General features: G+C 40.3%; 1 protein-coding gene and 2 long non-coding RNA genes across 3 annotated transcripts; all 3 read left to right on the forward strand.

Annotated features, from left to right (window-relative positions):
- The first annotated feature begins 216 nt into the window (after positions 1-216).
- snw1 (SNW domain containing 1) lies at positions 217-8,151 on the forward strand. The gene is made up of 14 exons (XM_046373697.1): positions 217-370; positions 799-952; positions 1,123-1,284; positions 1,697-1,792; positions 2,036-2,142; positions 2,460-2,564; positions 3,239-3,308; positions 3,414-3,479; positions 3,760-3,876; positions 3,993-4,134; positions 4,786-4,888; positions 5,697-5,814; positions 6,146-6,309; positions 7,266-8,151. The coding sequence occupies exons 1-14, from the start codon at positions 357-359 to the stop codon at positions 7,456-7,458; spliced, it is 1,611 nt and encodes a 536-aa protein (XP_046229653.1). The 5' UTR covers positions 217-356; the 3' UTR covers positions 7,459-8,151.
- A 7,352-nt stretch (positions 8,152-15,503) lies between these two features.
- On the forward strand, positions 15,504-15,971 carry LOC124050386. Its single transcript, XR_006841609.1, has 3 exons — positions 15,504-15,649; positions 15,750-15,803; positions 15,896-15,971. It is a non-coding gene; the product is annotated as an uncharacterized LOC124050386 (long non-coding RNA).
- Positions 15,972-16,174: 203 nt separating this feature from the next.
- On the forward strand, positions 16,175-17,994 carry LOC124051073. Its single transcript, XR_006841737.1, has 3 exons — positions 16,175-16,265; positions 17,387-17,507; positions 17,668-17,994. It is a non-coding gene; the product is annotated as an uncharacterized LOC124051073 (long non-coding RNA).
- Positions 17,995-20,715: the final 2,721 nt, after the last annotated feature.

A 20,715-nucleotide genomic window follows, 5' to 3' on the forward strand; every position in this document is an offset into this window, starting at 1 on the left:
TAATCTTAGAAATTCCTCCTTCTAAGTGAAATTTGAGCGATGTAAAAGACAATTTCACAGAGCTGTTATTACCAGTGTAGCACGAGAGATGTTCACTGAGCGTTTCCATACAAAACCAAATGAAACTTTTACGACAAACTACATTTTTATGAGACGCAAAATTGTCTATTGAATTTGCAAATGTCATATGTGCAATGTGTGGCACAATTCAACGGGATCAAAAATGATTTATCTATTGCCTTTAACTACCACACATACTTTCTACGAAATAAGGTTCTATAAGGATACCGGAAGGGGCCTAACTTCGGCTTTGTCAACGCGCATGCCCAGTCTATTGATAAAGAAAGAACGGGAAAATGTCGTTGACGAGGTAAGTGCTGCGACAAGGCCTGTTATGTTTGTATCATACTAAATCATGTCATATATCGTTTCTATTTCAAATTGTACGCTATATCAGCTATATTTAGTCTCTCACATTGACGCTTTTGTTCTGCCTGAAGTCGCTTTCATGTTTTAGTAGAAGATAATGGCACCAGCTAACGCTAAACATTTGCTAGTAGCTAGCGTTAGCTAGTTCAGTAAGTGAGTAAATCTTACTAGTAGCACGCAGCCCTAGTTTCAACATAGCTTTGTAAATTGCTTACAGGTGATGTGATAACTACATATTTCAGTTCTATTTAAGGTCTTTGTAACCATAGCAGTTTAAACGCATCAGATCCACGTTCATGGAGAAGCTTGCGGCTAATGCTAGCTGGAACTTAGCTACGACGTGTAACAAGACGATGATTTTGTGTCCAGTTTCTTACCGGCGCCGACCCAGCTGTCTCAGGACCAATTGGAGGCAGAGGAGAGGCTCCGGGCCCAGAAGTCGTACTCCACCGCTCTAGTTTCATCCCGCAGAGAGCCCCCTCCTTATGGAAACAGGAAAGGCTGGGTGCCTCGTTCACTTGAGGTAGATGAGTTTGTTAAATACACAATGTTTAGCATGGTAAAATGCTTCAAATGGGTTTTGTCCTTTGTTTGTGGTTATGGATATTTCTTGTCTGGTGTTCCGTACGGATGGCGTTACTTACTGTAGTTAAAGTTCATCTTCTCATTTTTACTGTAAAATCTGTGTTGCAGGACTTCGGAGATGGAGGAGCTTTCCCAGAGATCCATGTGGCCCAATTTCCTCTGGAGATGGGTAGAAAGAAGAAGACATCCAATGCCCTCGCTGTTCAGGTGGATGCAGAAGGGAAGATCAAATATGATGCCATCGCCAAACAAGGACAAAACAAGGATAAGGTATACAGGCAAATGATTGCTTCACCTGTCAGCAAGGTTGCCTCCACACACAGTAATGCATAACTTGAGAAATGTGAAGTGAGAAGAGTGGTAAAAGTCTGTAACTTAGTGTAATTCTAGTGTGAGTGTAATTGTTTTCATCAAAACAACAGGGACACCTGCACAGGTCTTTTAGTGTACTTAATGTGAAGGGCATTCCCGTGTCTCAGTCTTAGGTCTGGGTGTAGACCTGATAAATTTAAACTTGTTTCAGTGTTAGTTGCCATATTGTCAATAAGTAATTAAAAATTTGATTACATGAATCTTTTATATGTCACTTTTAAATTATGTTATGCATAGATACTCGAGCTGTATTTAATTTTCTGATTTGGTTTCAAAAAAGTCATTCATTTCTCATTGTGCATGGTTGCAGGTGGTTTTCAGTAAGTACACAGACCTTCTTCCAAAGGAAGTTCTGAATGTTGATGCTCCAGAGCTACAGAGGCCTGATGAGGAGGCTGTAAAAGAGGTGAGTCATTGTGTGTTTCCATCAGAACAAATTATTAATGGCTATACATTTAACTATTAAAAGATTGTATAGCATTTGTTGAACCATTTACCAAAGGAGAGCATCTAGTTACTGTGGCAAAGTTGTTAAAACACTTTGTTTCTCTAATCACATTCAGAAATAGACTGATTTTGGCAAGTTTTTCAGAGTCAGAGTTAGGTAAATCTGATAACCACTGTACATCTAAACATGTGTTCTCTGTAGCTGACAGAGAAGACCCGTGCTGCTCTGGACAAGCAAGTGTCTCAAAAAATTGCTGCTGCCATGCCTGTAAGAGCTGCAGACAAACAAGCTCCTGCACAGTACATCAGGTATGTATTCGAATTGGAACAGTTTCTACAGTGTTTTAGTACACAGATCCTCAATAGGGAAAATGGGATTGTTTTACAGTTGTGAGTCCACATGATGCTACATTGACATTATCTCAGATTTACAGTAGTGATGAGAAAGATCCACAGTCATGACATGCAATGTTATGAAACACTGAAGTACATACTGTGGATTGACTTAAACTGTTTAAATTAAAATTTAAATTAACTCTCTCACCTGTATTTGTGTATGTATATGAGGATGAGGTTAAAAGTTTTATGAATGTTGACATGTTTCTTCTTCTTTGTCTCTACTCAAGATACACCCCGTCCCAGCAGGGAGTGGCTTTTAACTCAGGGGCCAAACAGAGGGTGATCCGAATGGTAGAAATGCAGAAAGATCCAATGGAACCTCCACGTTTCAAGTAGGTGACACAGTAAAATAGAGTCATGTGTAAATGCTGGTTTAGTAGATTTAGATCATATTCCTGTTTTTTTTGTTTTTTAAATGTAACTAGCATAATTATTCCAATGAACTATTTGAGGTTGTTTTGGAAATAGTTGGTAAGCCATTTTTTAATAATGAAGTCAATATTACGTATTTTGTCTTGAAGAGTGTGTGTGTTTAAGGAGTTCCCATTCATAGTTTATTAATCTGAAGTGTGTGTCAAGTAATAGCTGAAGGAAATGGTAAGAAGAATTCAGTACTAAGAAGGAGAAAGATTTAAATAAAAGCCCTGAAAAATTAAAACCCGTTTGGAAGATTTTGGTAGGATGTGATTCATTATTTGTTCAACTTAAGTTCTCTCTTGAGCACAGTTCCCTTGAAAATCTTAATCATTCTATCAATAATTGCTCATTGATATATTTGAATGTCTAAAGTTGGCTCTGTTATATAAGCTTGCTTTTATAAAGAAGTCATCTTTGACTAACATGTCAAATGAAACTTGACATTTACAAGGTGATTTAGATCATTATAAGTATTCTTTTGACTATTTTTCTAGTGGAAACTTTTCATTATCTTTATTATCCAGCCCCTTCACTCTGACTAAAATGATGAAGGAATTTGATGTGTTTGATTGTTGATTGTTTGTTTCAGGATCAACAAGAAGATTCCTCGAGGGCCTCCTTCTCCTCCTGCTCCTGTCATGCATTCCCCAAGCAGAAAGGTACAGTTGACTGAAATGTTTAAAACATTCTCCTATTCAGTACTTACATGCAGTGCTGGAAAATCAAAATATTAAGTTTGATAGAGTGTCCCTCTTTGGTTGTAGATGACTGTCAAAGAGCAGCAGGAGTGGAAGATTCCTCCATGCATCTCCAACTGGAAAAACGCAAAGGTAATGTGACGACAGAATGAAATGGAGCATTTGGCTCTCTTGTATCTGAATATGTCAGTGACACAGATTTTATTTTCAGGCTTTTAGTTTGTTTCGTATAGATAGATACATAGATACTTTTTTGATCCCGTGGGAAATTCATGTATTTTGATACATTGCAAAATAATATTTGATTTTTTTTGGGACATCGGCTCTTGTCATGTTGTCAATTCGAGTTTGATTCCTCTACTGTCTTTTTCCTGCTCTACTTCTTTCCCTCAATGTGCTTCATATTCCGCAGGGCTATACCATTCCTCTTGACAAACGGCTGGCTGCTGATGGCAGGGGGCTGCAAACGGTTCATATCAATGAAAACTTTGCCAAGCTGGCTGAGGCACTCTACATTGCTGACAGAAAGGTACTCCTCTACTGCCCGAGATGATGTGCTTCAGAACTGTTGCATTGTTTAAAATATGTACCCTTTTTTAAAATGAATATTTAAATAATATACTGAATTGCTGATTGTTTCCATAGGCCAGAGAAGCAGTGGAGATGAGAGCTCAGGTGGAGAAGAAGATGGCCCAGAAGGAGAAGGAAAAGAAGGAGGAGAAACTGAGGGAACTGGCCCAAATGGCTAGAGACCGCAGGGCAGGGATCAAAAGTCATGGGGACAAAGGTGCGGGCCTGAAAATAAGGGTTATTTTAATGGTGTATGTGTGAGTGGAGTAGACTCCGTTGTCAGTGCTGTTCCCAGTTCCAAATCTGGAACATGAGTGCCATAAGTGATGACAACATTTGTGTCCCTGCCAGTTTTGACAGGACCAGTAAGCTGTGAAATGATGTGTCTGCTTCCCTGCTGATACTACATGTGTATTTTGAGAAGAAAAATGTAGTAGAAAAGAAAAACAGTTTTGTACACAGTTTTTGAGACCATTTAAACATCACTCTGAATCAGAGAATGCAACATTTGAACTAATATTTTATTATACATTCTGGCAACTGTCAGCTGTTTTTATCTTGCATGTTAACTCACCACTGACAGTGTCTGTCAGTCCCCTGCCCTCCTCTCAATTTACTGTCATCTATGTTTTCCATTATCCCTAACATCACCAACAGCCTGTCTCCACCTTTTCGTACCTGTCTTCTCATTTCTCTCTCCATCTTTCTTCATTTCCATTCCATCTCTGCACTTCCACTGCACCATTTCACATCATCTGTCTCCCATTCTGCTCCTCGTGTGAGTTTTATTTCTTTTTTTATAATGTCTTTTTGTTTCTTTTCTTTCTTCCCATAAACCAACCCCCCCCCCTCCCGTCTCATGCGGCAGGTGGCGAGGACGGCGAGGCCAGAGAGCGTGACGAAATCCGCCATGACAGAAGGAAAGAGAGACAGCACGACAGGAACATTTCCAGGGCTGCTCCTGATAAGAGGTGCTGGACACACACTTTAAACACACTGCATGTGAAGTCACCCACCCCTCATTTCAGTATATACACACACAGATTCACTGCTGAATCATTCATAGCGACTGGCAGTAATACTGAATAAACCCAGCAGGATCCAGGAGACTGCTCAAGCAGTGGTTTTTGTCTGCAGTTATCCACAGACTGTTTGTGCATGTGAGATGTGTGATCAGTGTGTGTGTGTGTCCTGTCAGGTTGTAAATTGATGGAATTGTGGGTCTCTGGAGGAGTGGAGGAATTGAAATTCAGCGGAGAGCTCATTACAGTCACAATTCCAGCTGTCAGAAAACGGAAACCTCGCTATGTTAAAATTACCTTTCACTTAACTTTGAGATAAGGACAGTCGAGATGTTAAAGTCACCAAGAACTTGATTTTTTTTTTAAAATAAACAGAAAAAATCTTCATTTTCTTCATTACATACATACATTTTGCCAAAAATTAAATCTTTATTGGCAGAAAGAAGCACCTCTTGAAAATATGATTTTAGAAGTCACCATATTATACCCATAGACATACATAAAAATTTCAGTCAGTATTTTATTATACTGTATATTGTGTGAGACGACACTATGAAATTATGATTCCCTTCTGAGAATTTTTATGCTACTGCACTAAAAATTGTTTTAATCGAAATGTAATAATATTAATAGAACTACTCCCTAGCAAGCTCCTAGCAGTTATTTTTCCTATCTTTTTTTGTCATTGTTGGGTGTGTGTGCCAGCAGTTATTGCTGTGAATTCTTGCTAAATTTCAGACATTGTTCTGTGTCCCAGGTCGAAGCTGCAGAGAGACCAGGACAGGGACATCAGCGAGCTCATCGCTCTGGGCGTACCTAACCCTCGTTCTGCCAGTGAGGCCCAGTATGACCAGAGACTCTTCAACCAGAGCAAGGTTAGTTTACTGCATACATGCTTTACAGCGATATAGATTTGTTTGATGATTCGTGTTGCCTGGACGAAAATGTCCCGTAGATGGGCTGAACACCCAGCTCTGCAAGGAAGAGGGTAAGGGTTACCTACGACAAACACGATGAATGACTAGCATTTCATTAAAGTAAATAAATCCCCAAATACAAGCAAAAATATGTATCATTTATTTTTCTTAGGCTAAGACAGAAGCCACATTGGAGATTTGTTTGCAAGCAGAAAGTCCCCTAAGAGATTTAACTATTCCTATATTTGTCTGAAAGGCACTCTTCTTTTGTCCCTCTGTCTCTTTCTAGGGTATGGATAGTGGTTTTGCTGGTGGTGAGGACGAGACGTACAACGTGTATGACCAGCCTTTCCGCGGTGGCAGGGACATGGCTTCAAACATCTACCGGCCCAGCAAGAATATAGACAAGGACACCTACACAGATGATTTCGACTCACTCATACAAACTCACAGGTACTGAGGATTACTTTGTTTTTCTTCATGTTTCTTGCACTAAATTGCCTCTCTAAATATTTACATTCCCTTGTACAACAAAAACACTGCATACATGACGATGACAAATGAAGCACCTCTGAACGGGGAAAGGTTTGATTTAAATCACATGCCAAACAGTTCCTACATTTAACACCTGAATAAGGGTAGGAGTCGGCCAATTGTTCTGTGTTGGACAGACGCCATACGAGGGGCTCGAACACAAACGCAGCAATTCATTAATGCATAACAATTGTTCACATCTTATTTCATTTTTGAGAAACATAATGTGCATAATTGCATACCAGTGGAGATATGATTTACATATAATTGAGTAAAGTGTAATCGCCTCTGAAGGATAATGAGTTTATGATTTTAACAGGATTTCTTTTAATAGAAATTGATAATAAACATGCTATAACACAGTTTTCCCTACACAATAGACAATCTGAGTAAAGTTTAGAGTACCTTGCCAAAGTTCACTTGTTATTTTTTTTAATTTTGTAAGTCTAGTCCTGTTTCATTTTTTATTATTATTATTATTTTATCCTTCAAATAACAGGGCTGCTGGCGTTTTAACCTTCTCAATTATAAATAGAGAAAACAAAATAAAGGTCTTGCTTTATTTTGAGGCAGAAGTGTACATGAAATCCCAGTAGGAGTCATCGTCGTAGAGGAAGCAGCGCCACACTCTACTAGCCGAGCATCACCTGTCCCATATGTTAAGTCACCGGCTTGTCATTGTCCTCTAGGAATGTTTGGCTGGCTGATACATTGTCCTCTTTCCTGCTCTGAGCATACTTGCAGGACAAAATAATAATAATAATAAAAAAACGAGCCTAAGGTTGGTCGTGAACACAATTTAATGACCTCTGAATCAGCAGAAGGCAATGTGAGTTCGCAGCCCAATGTAATGATCTTTGTCTGTCTACCATCAGGTTTGTTCCAGACAAAGAGTTCTCAGGTGCCGACCATGGGCAGAGGCGGGAAGGGCCAGTCCAGTTTGAGGAGGATCCCTTCGGTCTCGATAAGTTCTTGGAGGAGGCCAAACAGCACGGTGGCTCCAAGAGGCCTTCGACCAGCAGTCGTTCAAAGGATGATTATCACGACAAGAAACGCAGGAAGGAGTGAGTGCGACCGGGCACGGAATCCATGTAGAGTGGCCGCTAGCATGTTAGGGGATGGGGAGTTAGGCTGCACCCTCTCAGTGGTCAACAAGTCTCTAACCGGAACGATCTGTCACATCTTGTTTCAGTGTGAGAGCGGGTGTAAAATTGTGAGAGATACTATGTTTCTCTTTTTCACTTTTTTTTTTTTTTTTAATAAAAAAATATTCCTTTTTTTTGGTGGTTACTCAGTTCTGTTCAGAAGCATTCAGTTTTTTGGTATGATATGAGTGGACATGTTACATCCAGCACAAATGGAGATAAAGTGAAAGCTGGTGTATGAGATCAGCCTCTGCATCTGAAAGCAACTCTCTGTGCAGGGTAAATGTCATTTCAGATGTGGCTGGTAGTATTTGGGAATATTTTGCCCCTTGAAATGTGTAGATTTTAGGTTTTTTATATATATATATATATACTTGTTTACACCGTAACCCTGCAGGAACTGTTCATGTCTCTCATTTGTCCACCTCTTTCTCCCCTCTGAGATCTTGTCCACTTTGTTTTATTTAAACCCATGATGTATTTGTGAGCACAGTTAAAGCCTGTTTTTGATGGCAGATGTGTACAGCAGAATAAACCATCAGTAAGATGCAAAGCAAACCAGGTTTATAATTCTTGTACATTACTACCAATGAAATAAATTTCATATAGTGTGTAATTGTTATCCCTCTGTGTTTCTTATTGAAGAAACATTTCTTTTGTGGTGTTTGCACAATTGGAAAGAACAGTGTTTTCTCTTTGTCTGCTTATTTTTTTTTCTGGGGTTAGTTAATCTAGACTTCTATCAAGAAACTTTTTCATACCAGCTCACATTCGAATGTTTATGGTTTGAAATTAGGACTCAGGTCCCAGGAGCAGTAAGTAGACTATAAGAATATAAAAATATAAAGTGTGGGGGATGTGAGGGGGGGCGTTCAGGGGTGTGTGTGTATGTGTTTGGGTATTGGTGTGGGGGGGCTACAGGGCATGGCTATGGCTAACATACTACACAGGAAGTTCAGTAATTATTATAGTTTTTTTTTAGGTAGATTCCTCTTATTTTAATCACTTCCAAGTAATGCATTCCATTTACATAGATAATTAAATGCCCAGAATGTATTTAGAGAAGTCATCTATCACAAAGTGTGAGTAGTGACATTTTTTTCCCCTCAGAAATGGGATCTGCGATTTATGTGATGATTAGAATAAAACAGGGTCCATTAATTACAATTAAATATGACTTATGTAGTCTGACAGTTTTACTTTCCTGGGCTTTGGAAAATAATTAACATGGCAACCCAGTAGGCTCGTAAATCTCTGCACTGTGCCATCTTTCACTCATGCTTGAATAGGACTCAGACAGTTGTTATATACGCGATTTATGTTTTCTTCAGTTGGCAGTTTTTGTAGTTATGGCTTCCTGTGTTGGGGCAGCATTCTGGTCTTTTATTGACATAAAAAAATATATAGCCTTAATAATGTGAGGTAACATATGGAGAAGCTTGAAACCAGAAAGAATCAAAGCCAAACTGAATTATATTAGGATATCCAAAAGGATCACCAGTTGAGTTATTTTTTTCATTTAAAATTTTTAAATTAAAAGTACAGTGTGTTTGTAGGCCTCCATTAATGTAGAGGTCCAATCACAGTCAATAGGAGGGATGTGATACCAGAGACTGTCTCTCTGTAAAGCACATGAATGACTGGCGTGGCAGAAGGGACATTGTCCACTGTTGTTGATCTCTTAGGCTGAAAATGAGCTCCAAATATACTTTGGCAGTCGTTCATACAGCTGGGCGGCCTGTTTAATTTAAAATCTATGTGCAAGAAACATGGTGTGTTTGTGAGAGAGAGAGAGAGAGTAACAGGAAGGCGCACAGATCCAAAATCTGAGTATGAAAATCAACACGTTGTCGGCTGCCAGAAATCAAATGAATGTATGGGAAACCCCATCGCTGTTTGAGTTAAAGACTTTTGTGGAATGTTATACAGAAAACCCTGAAGGCTAACTTTTCTCTTGCGTGGTCCTCTTCCGTTGACTCCACCATCCTGTTTTAACATAGCCCAAAACTGGCTCTAGAGAAGGCCTTTCTTATTTTTACCAGACTCTGATGGCAGGTGACACGAGGGGTGTGCAGTTGGTTCCAGCATACAACCTCATTGCTAGGTGCCACTAAATCCTACACACGAGTGTATTGATAACACAAGTCACTGACTTGAAACTTGAAAGTTTGAGCGGCTGCTCAGTCAGAAATACAAAAGAAGACAAGCAGTTGTAGCAACTATGCTTATACCACCCCAAATATGTTTCCTCCTCAAAATGTGTGCCTGCCGTTTGAATGCCATTCAGACTGGGAATGGCAGACTCCTGCGCTGAATATACAAAGAGTGATAACTAATGAGTCTAAACACTTTTAATGGCTCTGCCAGAATAAATGCCAGCTGAAAAATAGTGTCAAATGTGGGTTTAATGTGGGGAAAATGTTACAGATGATTACTTTAAATTCATTTTTCTCACTGTTAGAGATCAGAGCTGATGCAGTTCTCACCGCCTGTCGGGTCAGAGGAGGACTTCTGTGAACTGTTCCAACTTCAATCCACATGCCAGCTGAGGAACCAGACCAAAGCAAATTATACTCGCACTCAGTTACAGCAAAGGGGCTCTGATGCAACTTAACACTGACCTATGCCAAAAATAAAAAAAAATGAAAAAAGAAAAAGAGCTTTTCCTGCTGCCTTCTGATTCTGCCTGGGCATGTCATCTAGCATTGTTCTATTACACGTGCTGTCATGAGTGTTTAGTCATTTTCATATTGTACTTATGAACGCTTGATATAATGTTATCTTTTCTGTAACAACAATGTGAAAGGAGAACGTGACCAGGGGTGTGTATCCTGCGTGTGTATAAATAAATGCTGAATGGATGGATGGATGGAAAGTCAATCTGCTACTGTGAGGTGATTTAAGGACAGCAGGGGTTTATTGTGAGGCCCTGTGAGTGTCAGTGTGAAGAAATCAATCTGACATGTTCCAGCTTAGTGTGACTGACTCTTGAGGGAAATATTGGCTGTTGTATGTGGTTTTGGAGGCACATTTAAAAACACGAATCAAGTGCTTGCAAAGAGCAAAGCTTTGGAAAAGGAAAGAATATTAAAGTGAAAATGCACAAGTCAGCACAGTTTTTCAACTCCAAACAACAGAAAAGATGTGCCCTCTTAAGCCCGCGTTTGTCCTCTGATCATTGTTGGAAGTGCTAAGGACAGCTGGATAATAGGACTCCACTCGGTTCTTGTCTACCTTTATGAATGTTCGAGGAAGATGAATGGGATTCTTATTCATGAAGGTAACAGGAAATTGGTTCTTTGGCATTGCTTTTGTGTGCTGTAAGATGTAAACGGTCAACATATTGCATTGGACCATAATGGAATCCTCAGGTTGCAGAAGAAGGCCCTGATGGATTGGTTCTTATATTTACTCCACGAGGAAACAAACCCTTTGTACTCTTTAGACTCAACAGAGGATAGCTTAGTTTGTTTTGTGATGCCTTTCATCAACCCCCCCCCCTCCAAACACACACACTCTCCTCAGTGGTAGCAAAGCAATAAGTTCAATGATAAATGTCCCCAGTTGCTACAGCTGACCCGCTGAAGACCGTGGCCAGAGGGAGATCTTATCTTACTCCATCAGATTTGCACCGCTCCTCCAATATTGAAGGCTGCTGCTGTAACAGAGGCAACCAGTTGTTTTGTTCCAAGAAACACGCCCATGTCCATGGAAAACAAAGGTCCTATTTCCTCTCTGCCAGTGACACAGTTCTGTCCATGTGGAGAGATAAGTCATTTTTAGAAATAATGAACCTGATCCACAAGGAGCAAAACGGCTGAAACTGCAGTGCTTGAAGTTGTCAGAAGGTTTTGTTCAGACATCACTAATTAGTGATGGTGTAGCCAGAGAGGCAATTTTTTTTCTCTTATTTTTCTAAATAATGAGAGTTAAAGCTGTGCTACTTACGGTAAGTTTAAGAGCGACAATGGTTCAAATTACTACATGTTATGTGACAGGGGTTGCATAGAGTGACGAACCCTCACAGTGTTATTGTGAGTATCATTACTGTGTTAATTGAGTCTGACTACAGCGTGTGAAATCTTTTCCAGTTGCAGTAATCTGTGTGTCCAGCACCAAATGGCAGATTAGTATCCTTAGCAGTTTTTAGCGGTAGAATTGAGTTAGCCATCCACTTCATAAGGTAGTAACAAGTGAATGTGTTTACAGCTTTTTTGCTCCCAACAAGATGAATTAATTAGACTCGTTCTTGCAGTTTCATTCATTTACAATATCATTTATTTATTTAAAAACACGGCTTACACTGTGCTTCACTTGTATGAGATTCATTGCAATCTGCAACTTTCCTTTTGGTTCTTGTTGGGACTATGTAGTTATTTATATAAGTGCACTGTCACTGTAATTCATATGGTGAATTTATTGTTTGAATGCAGTGTACAAAGCCAGAGAGTCTGTAAACTGAGTCTGTCAAACTAACATTCACCACTAGCAGCACACACCTGAGCAACCTGTCTTTCCTCTGTCATTCACTCACTTTCTTATCATTAGTTCCTCGTCTGTGCATATTTGGGTCGGAGTTCGCTCATCATTATAGCAGCAGTCTAGAGCTGGACAGAGTCCACCGCTCACTGAAAAATGGTCGGACTGTCAACCTGTCTGTCCAGTCTGCCTCACCTGAATCCTGGAGAGCACAATTCATCTTCTCCTCTGTGACTCCCTCTGTGGATAATCTATTATAGTGAGAAGACTTAGACAGGCGTAACAATCTCTAATGGTTGTGTCAGTCAGAAAGCAGCCTACCACACACACACGCACACACACACCAGTGGCAGGGCCTGCCCAACCGTAGTGGGATTTCTCATTGGCTGCTCTGAGATTTGCTGCAACAGGAAGTGTTTGACGCCAACATCTTCATCTCCGGGCTACAGGGATTGTTGTTTGAGAGGAAATGTGGTTGAGTTGGACACATTGCTCATACATTGTTGATGCGAGAAAGCATCATCTAATCTCTCTCCACACGTCACTTGTTTTCATTATTCACCTTTTAACCTTCAACCCTTGAACTTTTGCACTGCCAAAAGCACTGACTGACACTTTGACCTTACATGACTGTTAGAGAAATTGATTGCAGGAAATATCAGTCAGCACTTGGACTGTGCCTTGCGCTCGCTCTCTTTGTGCATTAGCGTAATTCCTAGCAACGAATATACTTGTTTCTACACATCTGCATGGTTACTTGTGTACTTTTGTGATTTCATCATTTGATATCAAACATGTATAGATGCCACTGAAGTATGAAAAATGTCTCCTTACACTTCCTCTCTGGCAGTGCCGGGTCTTAATAGGCTGCTGGGGGAACGGGAGGAGAGATTGATTCTCTTGGTGATTTCATTAGATGACATCAAAGCAGGGAAATTGCAACAGAGCAGGAATACATCTTCAGTGAAGAGGAAATCATCTGTCATTTGAGTGATACTGTAAGAACATCAGCAGTGACATGTAACCTTGTCAGTGGAGAGACAATAATTATGATGTTTTTCTCAGCAGGGATATTAAGTTGGTGTATGATAGCCACGTTCATAGATAGCTAATATTTAGCTGATGATACAACAATAGGGAGGAAGCAACACAGTTAATTAGAGATCCCCAGCCATTAGAGAAATTGATAAATGTTACTAGTTTTCGCAGTTACAGTATATCTGTGTCATTGCAGGTGTTTTGGTCATGTGCAGGGCCGGACTAAGATGTTTGGTGGCCACTTCCACAAACATTTGTTGCACAAAAGTAATTAAAGTAGAACTGAAATTTGAATTTTTAGTTTTTGTGTAGTAACATGTCAACTGCAATGATACTGCAGCTATTGTGCATATAGCTGCAGGGGGCAGTCGTGGATCAGCGGTTAGGGTGTCGGACCCGTAACCGGTGGATCGCTGGTTCGATTCCCCGTACCGGTGTCCATGGCTGAGGTACCCTTGAGCAAGGTACCTAACCCCCACTGCTCCCCGGGCGCTGCACGCGGTCGCCCACTGCCCCGGGTTTGCTGCACGTCACTTGGGTGTTGTTAAATGCAGAGCACGAATTTCGTTGGAGTGAGTTCCCTCCAATGACAAAATATGTCACTTTCTTTCACTTTCATCTTTAAAAGCCATTTATATGTGATTTATTGGATAATTTGCACAGCAATAATGTGTTAGCCTAACAACATAAGCTAATTGACCTTTGTTATTTATCTGGCTTTCTAACGTGAGCAGTGACTCCCATAAAACACCACATTTCATTATTTCAGTGCAGTGGTTTAATGGTGGAGTCGGAGTTGGATTGGGGTAGCCGTGGCCTAGAGGTTGGAGAAGCGGCTTGTGATCGGAGGGTCACCGGTTCGATTCCCCCACCAGACGGGCAGGAAAAATTTGGGTGTGGTGGAGTGATTAATGCGAAAAAATGCCCCCCCCCCCCTTCATTAGCCGGCTGATGTGTCCTTGAGCAAGGCACTTAACCCCCCAATATGCTCCCCAGGCGCTTGTTGCTGCCCACTGCTCCTGTGTGTGTTTCACTGCATGTAATTTGCCGGGTGTTGCATGTGTGTGTTCAACTAAGGATGGGTCAAATGCAGAAGACGAATTCAGTATGTGTATGTAAAAATATATATACTGCCAATAAAAAGTTGATTCTAATCGGTTCTAATCGGATGCCAAGGACAGTTGCCCTCTTGTCCACTTGTCAACATTTTTGAGAATATTTGAGAGATGACATCTGTTTCTTTTGATGTCATCAGAAGTCACAAAACCTTTATGATTGTTAGTGATATGTAACTGTCCTTGTGGTTTGGACATTGGATTATTATCACATGTGGCTCTGCTGTAGAAGCATAAAAAATTTCAACAGGAATAACAATCACATCAAGAACATATGAATACATATAAAAATACATTTTAAGTTTGTATGATGTTCACAGTCTCATCAGAATGAATTCCAGTCATTATTGGAGCTCCTTGGAGATCCTCTTTTCCTTTTAACCCTGTGTCTGATCCGATTAAGGCTGGATCCTTATCACCTGAATGGATGGGAGCTTAGTGGTCAGACTAATGTTCCATTATCCCACACTCAAGGATACAACTTTGAGAGGAAACAAGGGGGATATTGATTAGAGAATCAAATCAGCAGATGTTATGATTGATCGCCCTGCGATTGACTGGCGACCAGTCCAGGGTGAACCCCGCCTCTCGCCCGTAGTCAGCTGGGATATGCTCCAGCCCCCCCGCGACCCTGACGGATAAGCGGGGGGATAAGAAAATGGATGGATGGATGATTGATCGTAGATGTCACATCCTAAAATACTGGGCTGAACACCTGTGTCACACTGAACTATAACCCGGGTCAGCATGATCTGTCAAAACGCAGGGCTTAAGCTTTGTGTGGCCCCACAGCACCGTCTGGGAGGAATGTAGAAAAGTTCAAAAGTAGACGTAGGTTTATGGAGCTGTAGAGTTGATGTTGCATCCCTACATGCAAATGTTGGAGGAAGAAAGGGGCATTTGTCCTATGGCATGTTTGAGGACAACATGGAGCTTCATTGCAGGCATGATACATATTTTCCTGTTTTATCATTTTTTTCCTCATTGTCATTAATATAAATTTAAAACAGGTAGTAGTGTAAGGGACCAGAGCATGAGAAATATCTCTTTACGTTTCATTTGCAGAGAACAAGTCGTCAAAAGGTTGGAGTCACTCTATAAGGAGTGGCTCAAAGAAATCTGTGAAAGCATAAGACATTTTATCATCTATATTGTTTCAAAGGTAACTCCAAGTGTGATTCTGAAAACATGTTCTTGCAGACATGACACATTTTATGCATGATTTTAGAACAATTTAGTGTATGTCAAGTTGCTGTGTGATAAGTTTGCTAGCCATACATTTAACAAGTGCCATTTTTTATTCAAGGACGCATGCAGCACATTACTGGTGGTTAGCTGCTCTGTAAGAACATGGTGAGGATAGTGGGTTAGTGAGTCTGTGCTGTGCTGACAGGTGCAGATACTGATGCCCTTTGTGTCAGACCTGGATTCCTGGAGAGGGAGAAGAAGCTGAAGGCTCAGGAGGAGGTCAAAGACATAAGGGTATACACGTGGTTCACTGTACATCGTACTGTATTCATCATATAAGTTAAAGGACGTATGTCTCCCAAGTGCAAGTGACTTACCATATTGTTGTCTTTAGGGCCTTAAAGATGCATTCGTCCCAGTCATCAAATTGATCTTTGATGGGAATGAGGTAATGTGGCTCTGCTCTCCTGTCTGCAGTTTGCTTCAGATTTTGTTTGCAATAAACTTAACCACAGTTTTCATGCTCCTGTTATTTTCTAGATTGACTTAGTCTTTGCACGGGTGCCACGGAGGAGCATTCCTGGCTCTGGATCTGGATCTGGATCTTCTCAACGACAACCTGGTGAAGACTGCAGACAAACACCGTCCAAGGAGTTTCAACGGCAAGCATCAGATTAAGGAACACAACTGCACACAAATCCTGCAGTATTAGTACTTGCCAGCTGTACTCCTGTTTTCATGATGTATGACGGTGTACCATCTTGTGTGTTTGTGTCTATGACTTTCAATATTAATCTTTTTCTTATTCTATGTTTTGTAGGCTACAGAGTTGCAGAGGTGATTTTCCTCCACATGCCAAATGTTCACGCCTTCAGGTTGGCTTTGAGAGCCATCAAGCTGTGGGCCAAACGTGAGTGGAACACACACAACTGGTTAGAGCCGGTGAACAGGTGGACAGTTATTCTGGACCTTTCCCTTTACATGATTGTTGCACTTTCACACGAACAATACTTGATTGCACTGTGTTGAAACAGGACTTCACATTGTTGACTGCATCTGAAATCATTCCCTATCTAGCACATTGCATTTACTTTCTTTTAGGTGTTTTCCAACTGGGATATTTTATTATTATTTTTTTACATTTTGAGAAAGACGTTGGCCTCAAGTGTTGGCGTTGGCCCTGTGTCCTGGGCACTGGGATGGGGCATATCCATGATGAGAGATGATGACCTCCGGTTTTGCTTGGCTAATTTCATGCTATGTCAACACAGTGTTGACAAAATGACTAACAGCATCTTACAGCACTTAGGGGGATAAAAGCACAACACACACCAGTAACATTCTGTGCCAAGCTGATGTGCAGTTTCTGGCTTACCCACATGTAAAACCAAAAATGCTTTTATCACGTCTGATTAACAGCGGAGTTTTCAGAAATGCAAGTTTATGTTTACTGTGCAGAAAGAGACGCCTCCCTCATCTCGTCACCTGGTGTCATTTGCCGGGGCATATATATATAAGAAAGATAGAGAGGACAGAAAGATATCACCTGTTGGTAACTCCAAATGTTTATTGATGGTGTTGGAATGCCCTCTACTGGACAGAACATAGAACAACCACATGCTGATAGTGACATTGCAATGCATCAATGCATAAACTTGTGTATACAGTGTATAGGTACGTAGTAAATAGTAATAAAAATTCAAATAATTTGAATAATAATAATAAGAACTTAAATTCAAACAGGATTATAGAGAAAGACTGACACTTTTGACCATAAATGTGTGCTACTTTCTCCAAATATCACAAAACCCATCATCCTTTTAATTTATCTAAATTACAGTTAAGTGAACATTACAGCTGTCGGTGCAAAAGGATAACTTCTGTCTCAATTTAGCATCCACTATGGCGTTAAATACTGAATATTTACAGTGTAGGGAAGAAAGGTGTCTAAAAAAAACAAAACAGTGTAGAGTCATCTCTTATAGTGTTAGTTTTCATGTGATCTGAAAATGTGACCTTCTGCATTTTCAGGTAAATCCAAATGATCACCACCACATCATGCCCATCATCACAACAGCTTTCTCACAGCAGAACTGCAGTTTCAACGTGTCTTCCTTCCCCTTTGCCATCATAAAGGAGGAGATTGTGCAAGGTGTGTAGTCACTTGGCTGATATCCACCAAATGCTCACAGTGCTGCCTGTGTTGTGGGCCAATCACTGCTTTAACACAATCTCAGAACTTGACTGTTTGCTCGGATACAAAACCAGTTGTGTGACAGTGTAAAACATACTTTTATGTTGTGCTGTTGCAGTTTACAGCCTGAAAAGCATTGTAAGGTCTGTGAAGAAGGTATGATCGTGTCAGCTGTGGTACGTGAGAAGAGAACATCTGAGCTGGGCGATGCCTAGTGGTGAATGGAAAAGGTTTTTCATTCAAAAACTGAAGGCCACTGTGAGTATGGTACTATTTTTTTTGCCTGGGTCCACTGAATGCACTAGTAAGGTACTGAGACTGACCAAGAAATAGTACGGCACATAACTATCCATAAAACCCCAACGAGACACTTTCACACACATTTTTCTTATTCTGTACAGGAACTGGTGTCTGTGACAAATGTCTCATCTGCCCAAGCATCCACGACCAGAGGCGAGGGGCTTGCTTCGCCAAACAGAAACTTCACTAAAAAAGTTGAAAGTGGATGAGGAACAAATTGTGAACTCTCAAAGCATGAAGAGATCCAGAACTTCTGAGAGTGAGACACCGAACAAAAGATTCAAACTTGACCTGGTATGCTAAAATATCTTCCAAGGTGTTCTATGAAGTTTGCATGCCCTACTGAACTTAAACTGAACTAAGGGTATTCCTTTCTCTGTGACCGACCTCTCTGTCTGCTCCTTCCCTCTCAGAATCTGCCCACTGTCGGGCTCTCCGATTTGCCTCCCAGCCCCACCAAGCCTATCACAAGTGTAAAACGAGTCATCAAAATTTGCCTTCTCAGGTACAGCACAGAATAAGAACAGAAACTCCTTCCTAGTTCCTTCTAGCTGCACACACTTCTTCTCCTTCCCACCTTGTCATGTTCTCCATATGTCACATATTGTCACCTGCAGTTTTCATGTTGACATTCATAAAAGACCAGTTGTAAGACAGACTGATGGAGCTGGATGAATGTTATATCTTTTCACCACAAGAGGACGATAAAGCCCTTCTGCTGGCATCTTCCTCAGACGTGCAAGGGAGTGGGTACACAGACACACAGTTAAAAGATGAGTCACTTGGTACCAGCAAAACCTGATGCAGATCAGGTTAAGTGAGCATCTTGACCTTCAGTAGTGATCTGATTTGTTAGGTTAATCTATCGTGTTGTGTGTGTCATATTTACAGGCTTGCTTAACTTTATACTTCATAGATAGTACTGGCTGATCACTTCATTGTCACTATTTTTATTGCACCCATGAGTGACCTTTTGTGGGAAAGGGTTGTTACATGCAACTGTACAGTCTAGCTCCATTCCCATTTTGAAAGCCAATTGTTACAGTTTGCAGTCAACAAATCCCATGTAGTTACTGTTTTCTCTTTATGTTTTGCTTCTTTAACACTTTAAATTTTAAACTGATACCTATTCTAGCTTTAACACTGCAGATGACTCAATTGTGAAGTAAGATTAGGAATTTTCACTATATTACCGTTTCCAAATCATAGAGAAACAAATTAGGTAAAATGAAAATATGATGTGACTCAAGCAGGACTGTTCACAGATGTTTTCAAGTTTTATTCATGTTATGTAAAGTCGTGTTAACTGACTTCCCTCCTCACTCTGACTCTCCTTGCAGTTATAGTGACAGGCAGTCAAATGAAATCAATTCCAAATGAAATGAAATCTGTTTAACTGTAACCATAATTCATTGGAGACCATAAACTGTTTACTGAGGTAACAAATCAAACGACAAGTCAGATCAATTTCTCATATGCTTACATACAAACAGACTTCTTTTTGAAACCAGTGGACACCCCCTACTGGCCATTAGAAGGAATTGATGTCATACTTTATAGATAGATAGTAGCTGATCACTTTATAGTCACTATTTTTATGGTACCCATGGGTGAAATTTTGAGGGAAAGGGTTCTTATGTGCAACTCCATGAACTTGTTAGTGTTACAACCCTGTTCCTTCCTATGTCTCTTACAACAGGCGCAAGTGATGGAGTGACAAGCTAGAAGATCATACTGTCACCTTCTCTCTCCACACCACAAGAACAAATTCTTCTAGACCAGCTACTGTTTTCTGTTTATCTTTTGTGTTTTTTCCCCTGCTTTACGGAAGAGGGACACATACACAGGTGGACTCAAATGCCTCCGTGTTTGAAAAAGCACTTCAAAAATGTGGATAATGTGTCCTGTAGACTGAATTGTCAATCCAGCAGACATAACGTGATATATTGCTCTATAGATTGACCTTCCAGTAACAAAATGTCATGAACTTTTTTAGTACAGTAAATACATGTCAAAAGCATTGCAGTGCATTGTGTTTCAGTAAAACAGTTTACTCTGTGAATGTTTGGTTGTTGTGGTGTAAGATTTGAGCTGCTGAGGAGTTGATGTGAGGATGGATGGAAGGGGATGTCATCCTTCCTCTGACAGGGAAATGACAGGGTTGCCAGTACTCCAGAGATATTCCTCAATCAATTTACACCTACTTCTAGACCAAAAAAAACCCACAATTTTTATTTTAGTTTTTTCAAATATGGAAATGAAAATACTAATGCCCCTTCATTTTTCTTACAAGGGAGACCTTACCTATTAAGCACTAGCATTCCGCAAATGTATACTCATTGGCCAGTAAAGGATTTACGACTAGCAACGTTATGTTACAGTAGGCTAACATCAATTATCATTCCGTGAACATAACCACAATAATGCAGTTTTGGTTTTTGTATATATTAAAGTGCTTATGCATTTTCCTAACAATAGCCACAGCAGACATGTGTGCAAAAACAAAACAAAAACTTGCATGTGCTGTATCAGATGCCATATTTTCAAGCAGCTGGTTTATATGTTATGCTATGTTGTGGTCCATGGTGATTATCTGGCGGTTGATTGATTTGTGAAGCCAAAACAGAGAATGCCAATGCATGACACAACAAATACCTAAAGAAGGTTTTTCACTACAAAAAAGGTGTGAAAATTTAATCTAATTGAACTGTATCTATTGTTTCTATTTTTTATTGTTGAAAACAGAATGAAAATTGGCAGATATATTTTTACCCCATAAAAGTAGGGCTGCAGCTCCACTGACACACATTCATTCTGCACTACCTCAGGAGCGCCCCTTACACAACCGGAAGTTATGAGAGTGAGA

This window comes from Scatophagus argus, chromosome 19 (assembly GCF_020382885.2).
Source record: "Scatophagus argus isolate fScaArg1 chromosome 19, fScaArg1.pri, whole genome shotgun sequence".
Lineage (NCBI taxonomy): Eukaryota > Metazoa > Chordata > Actinopteri > Scatophagidae > Scatophagus > Scatophagus argus.

Bases quoted from the DNA above. Each gene is read 5' to 3' on its own strand.
- snw1 (XM_046373697.1), top strand. The intron at 3,480-3,759 runs GTAATGTGACGA...CATATTCCGCAG, and splicing joins CCAACTGGAAAAACGCAAAG to GGCTATACCATTCCTCTTGA. The intron at 3,877-3,992 runs GTACTCCTCTAC...TTGTTTCCATAG, and splicing joins TCTACATTGCTGACAGAAAG to GCCAGAGAAGCAGTGGAGAT.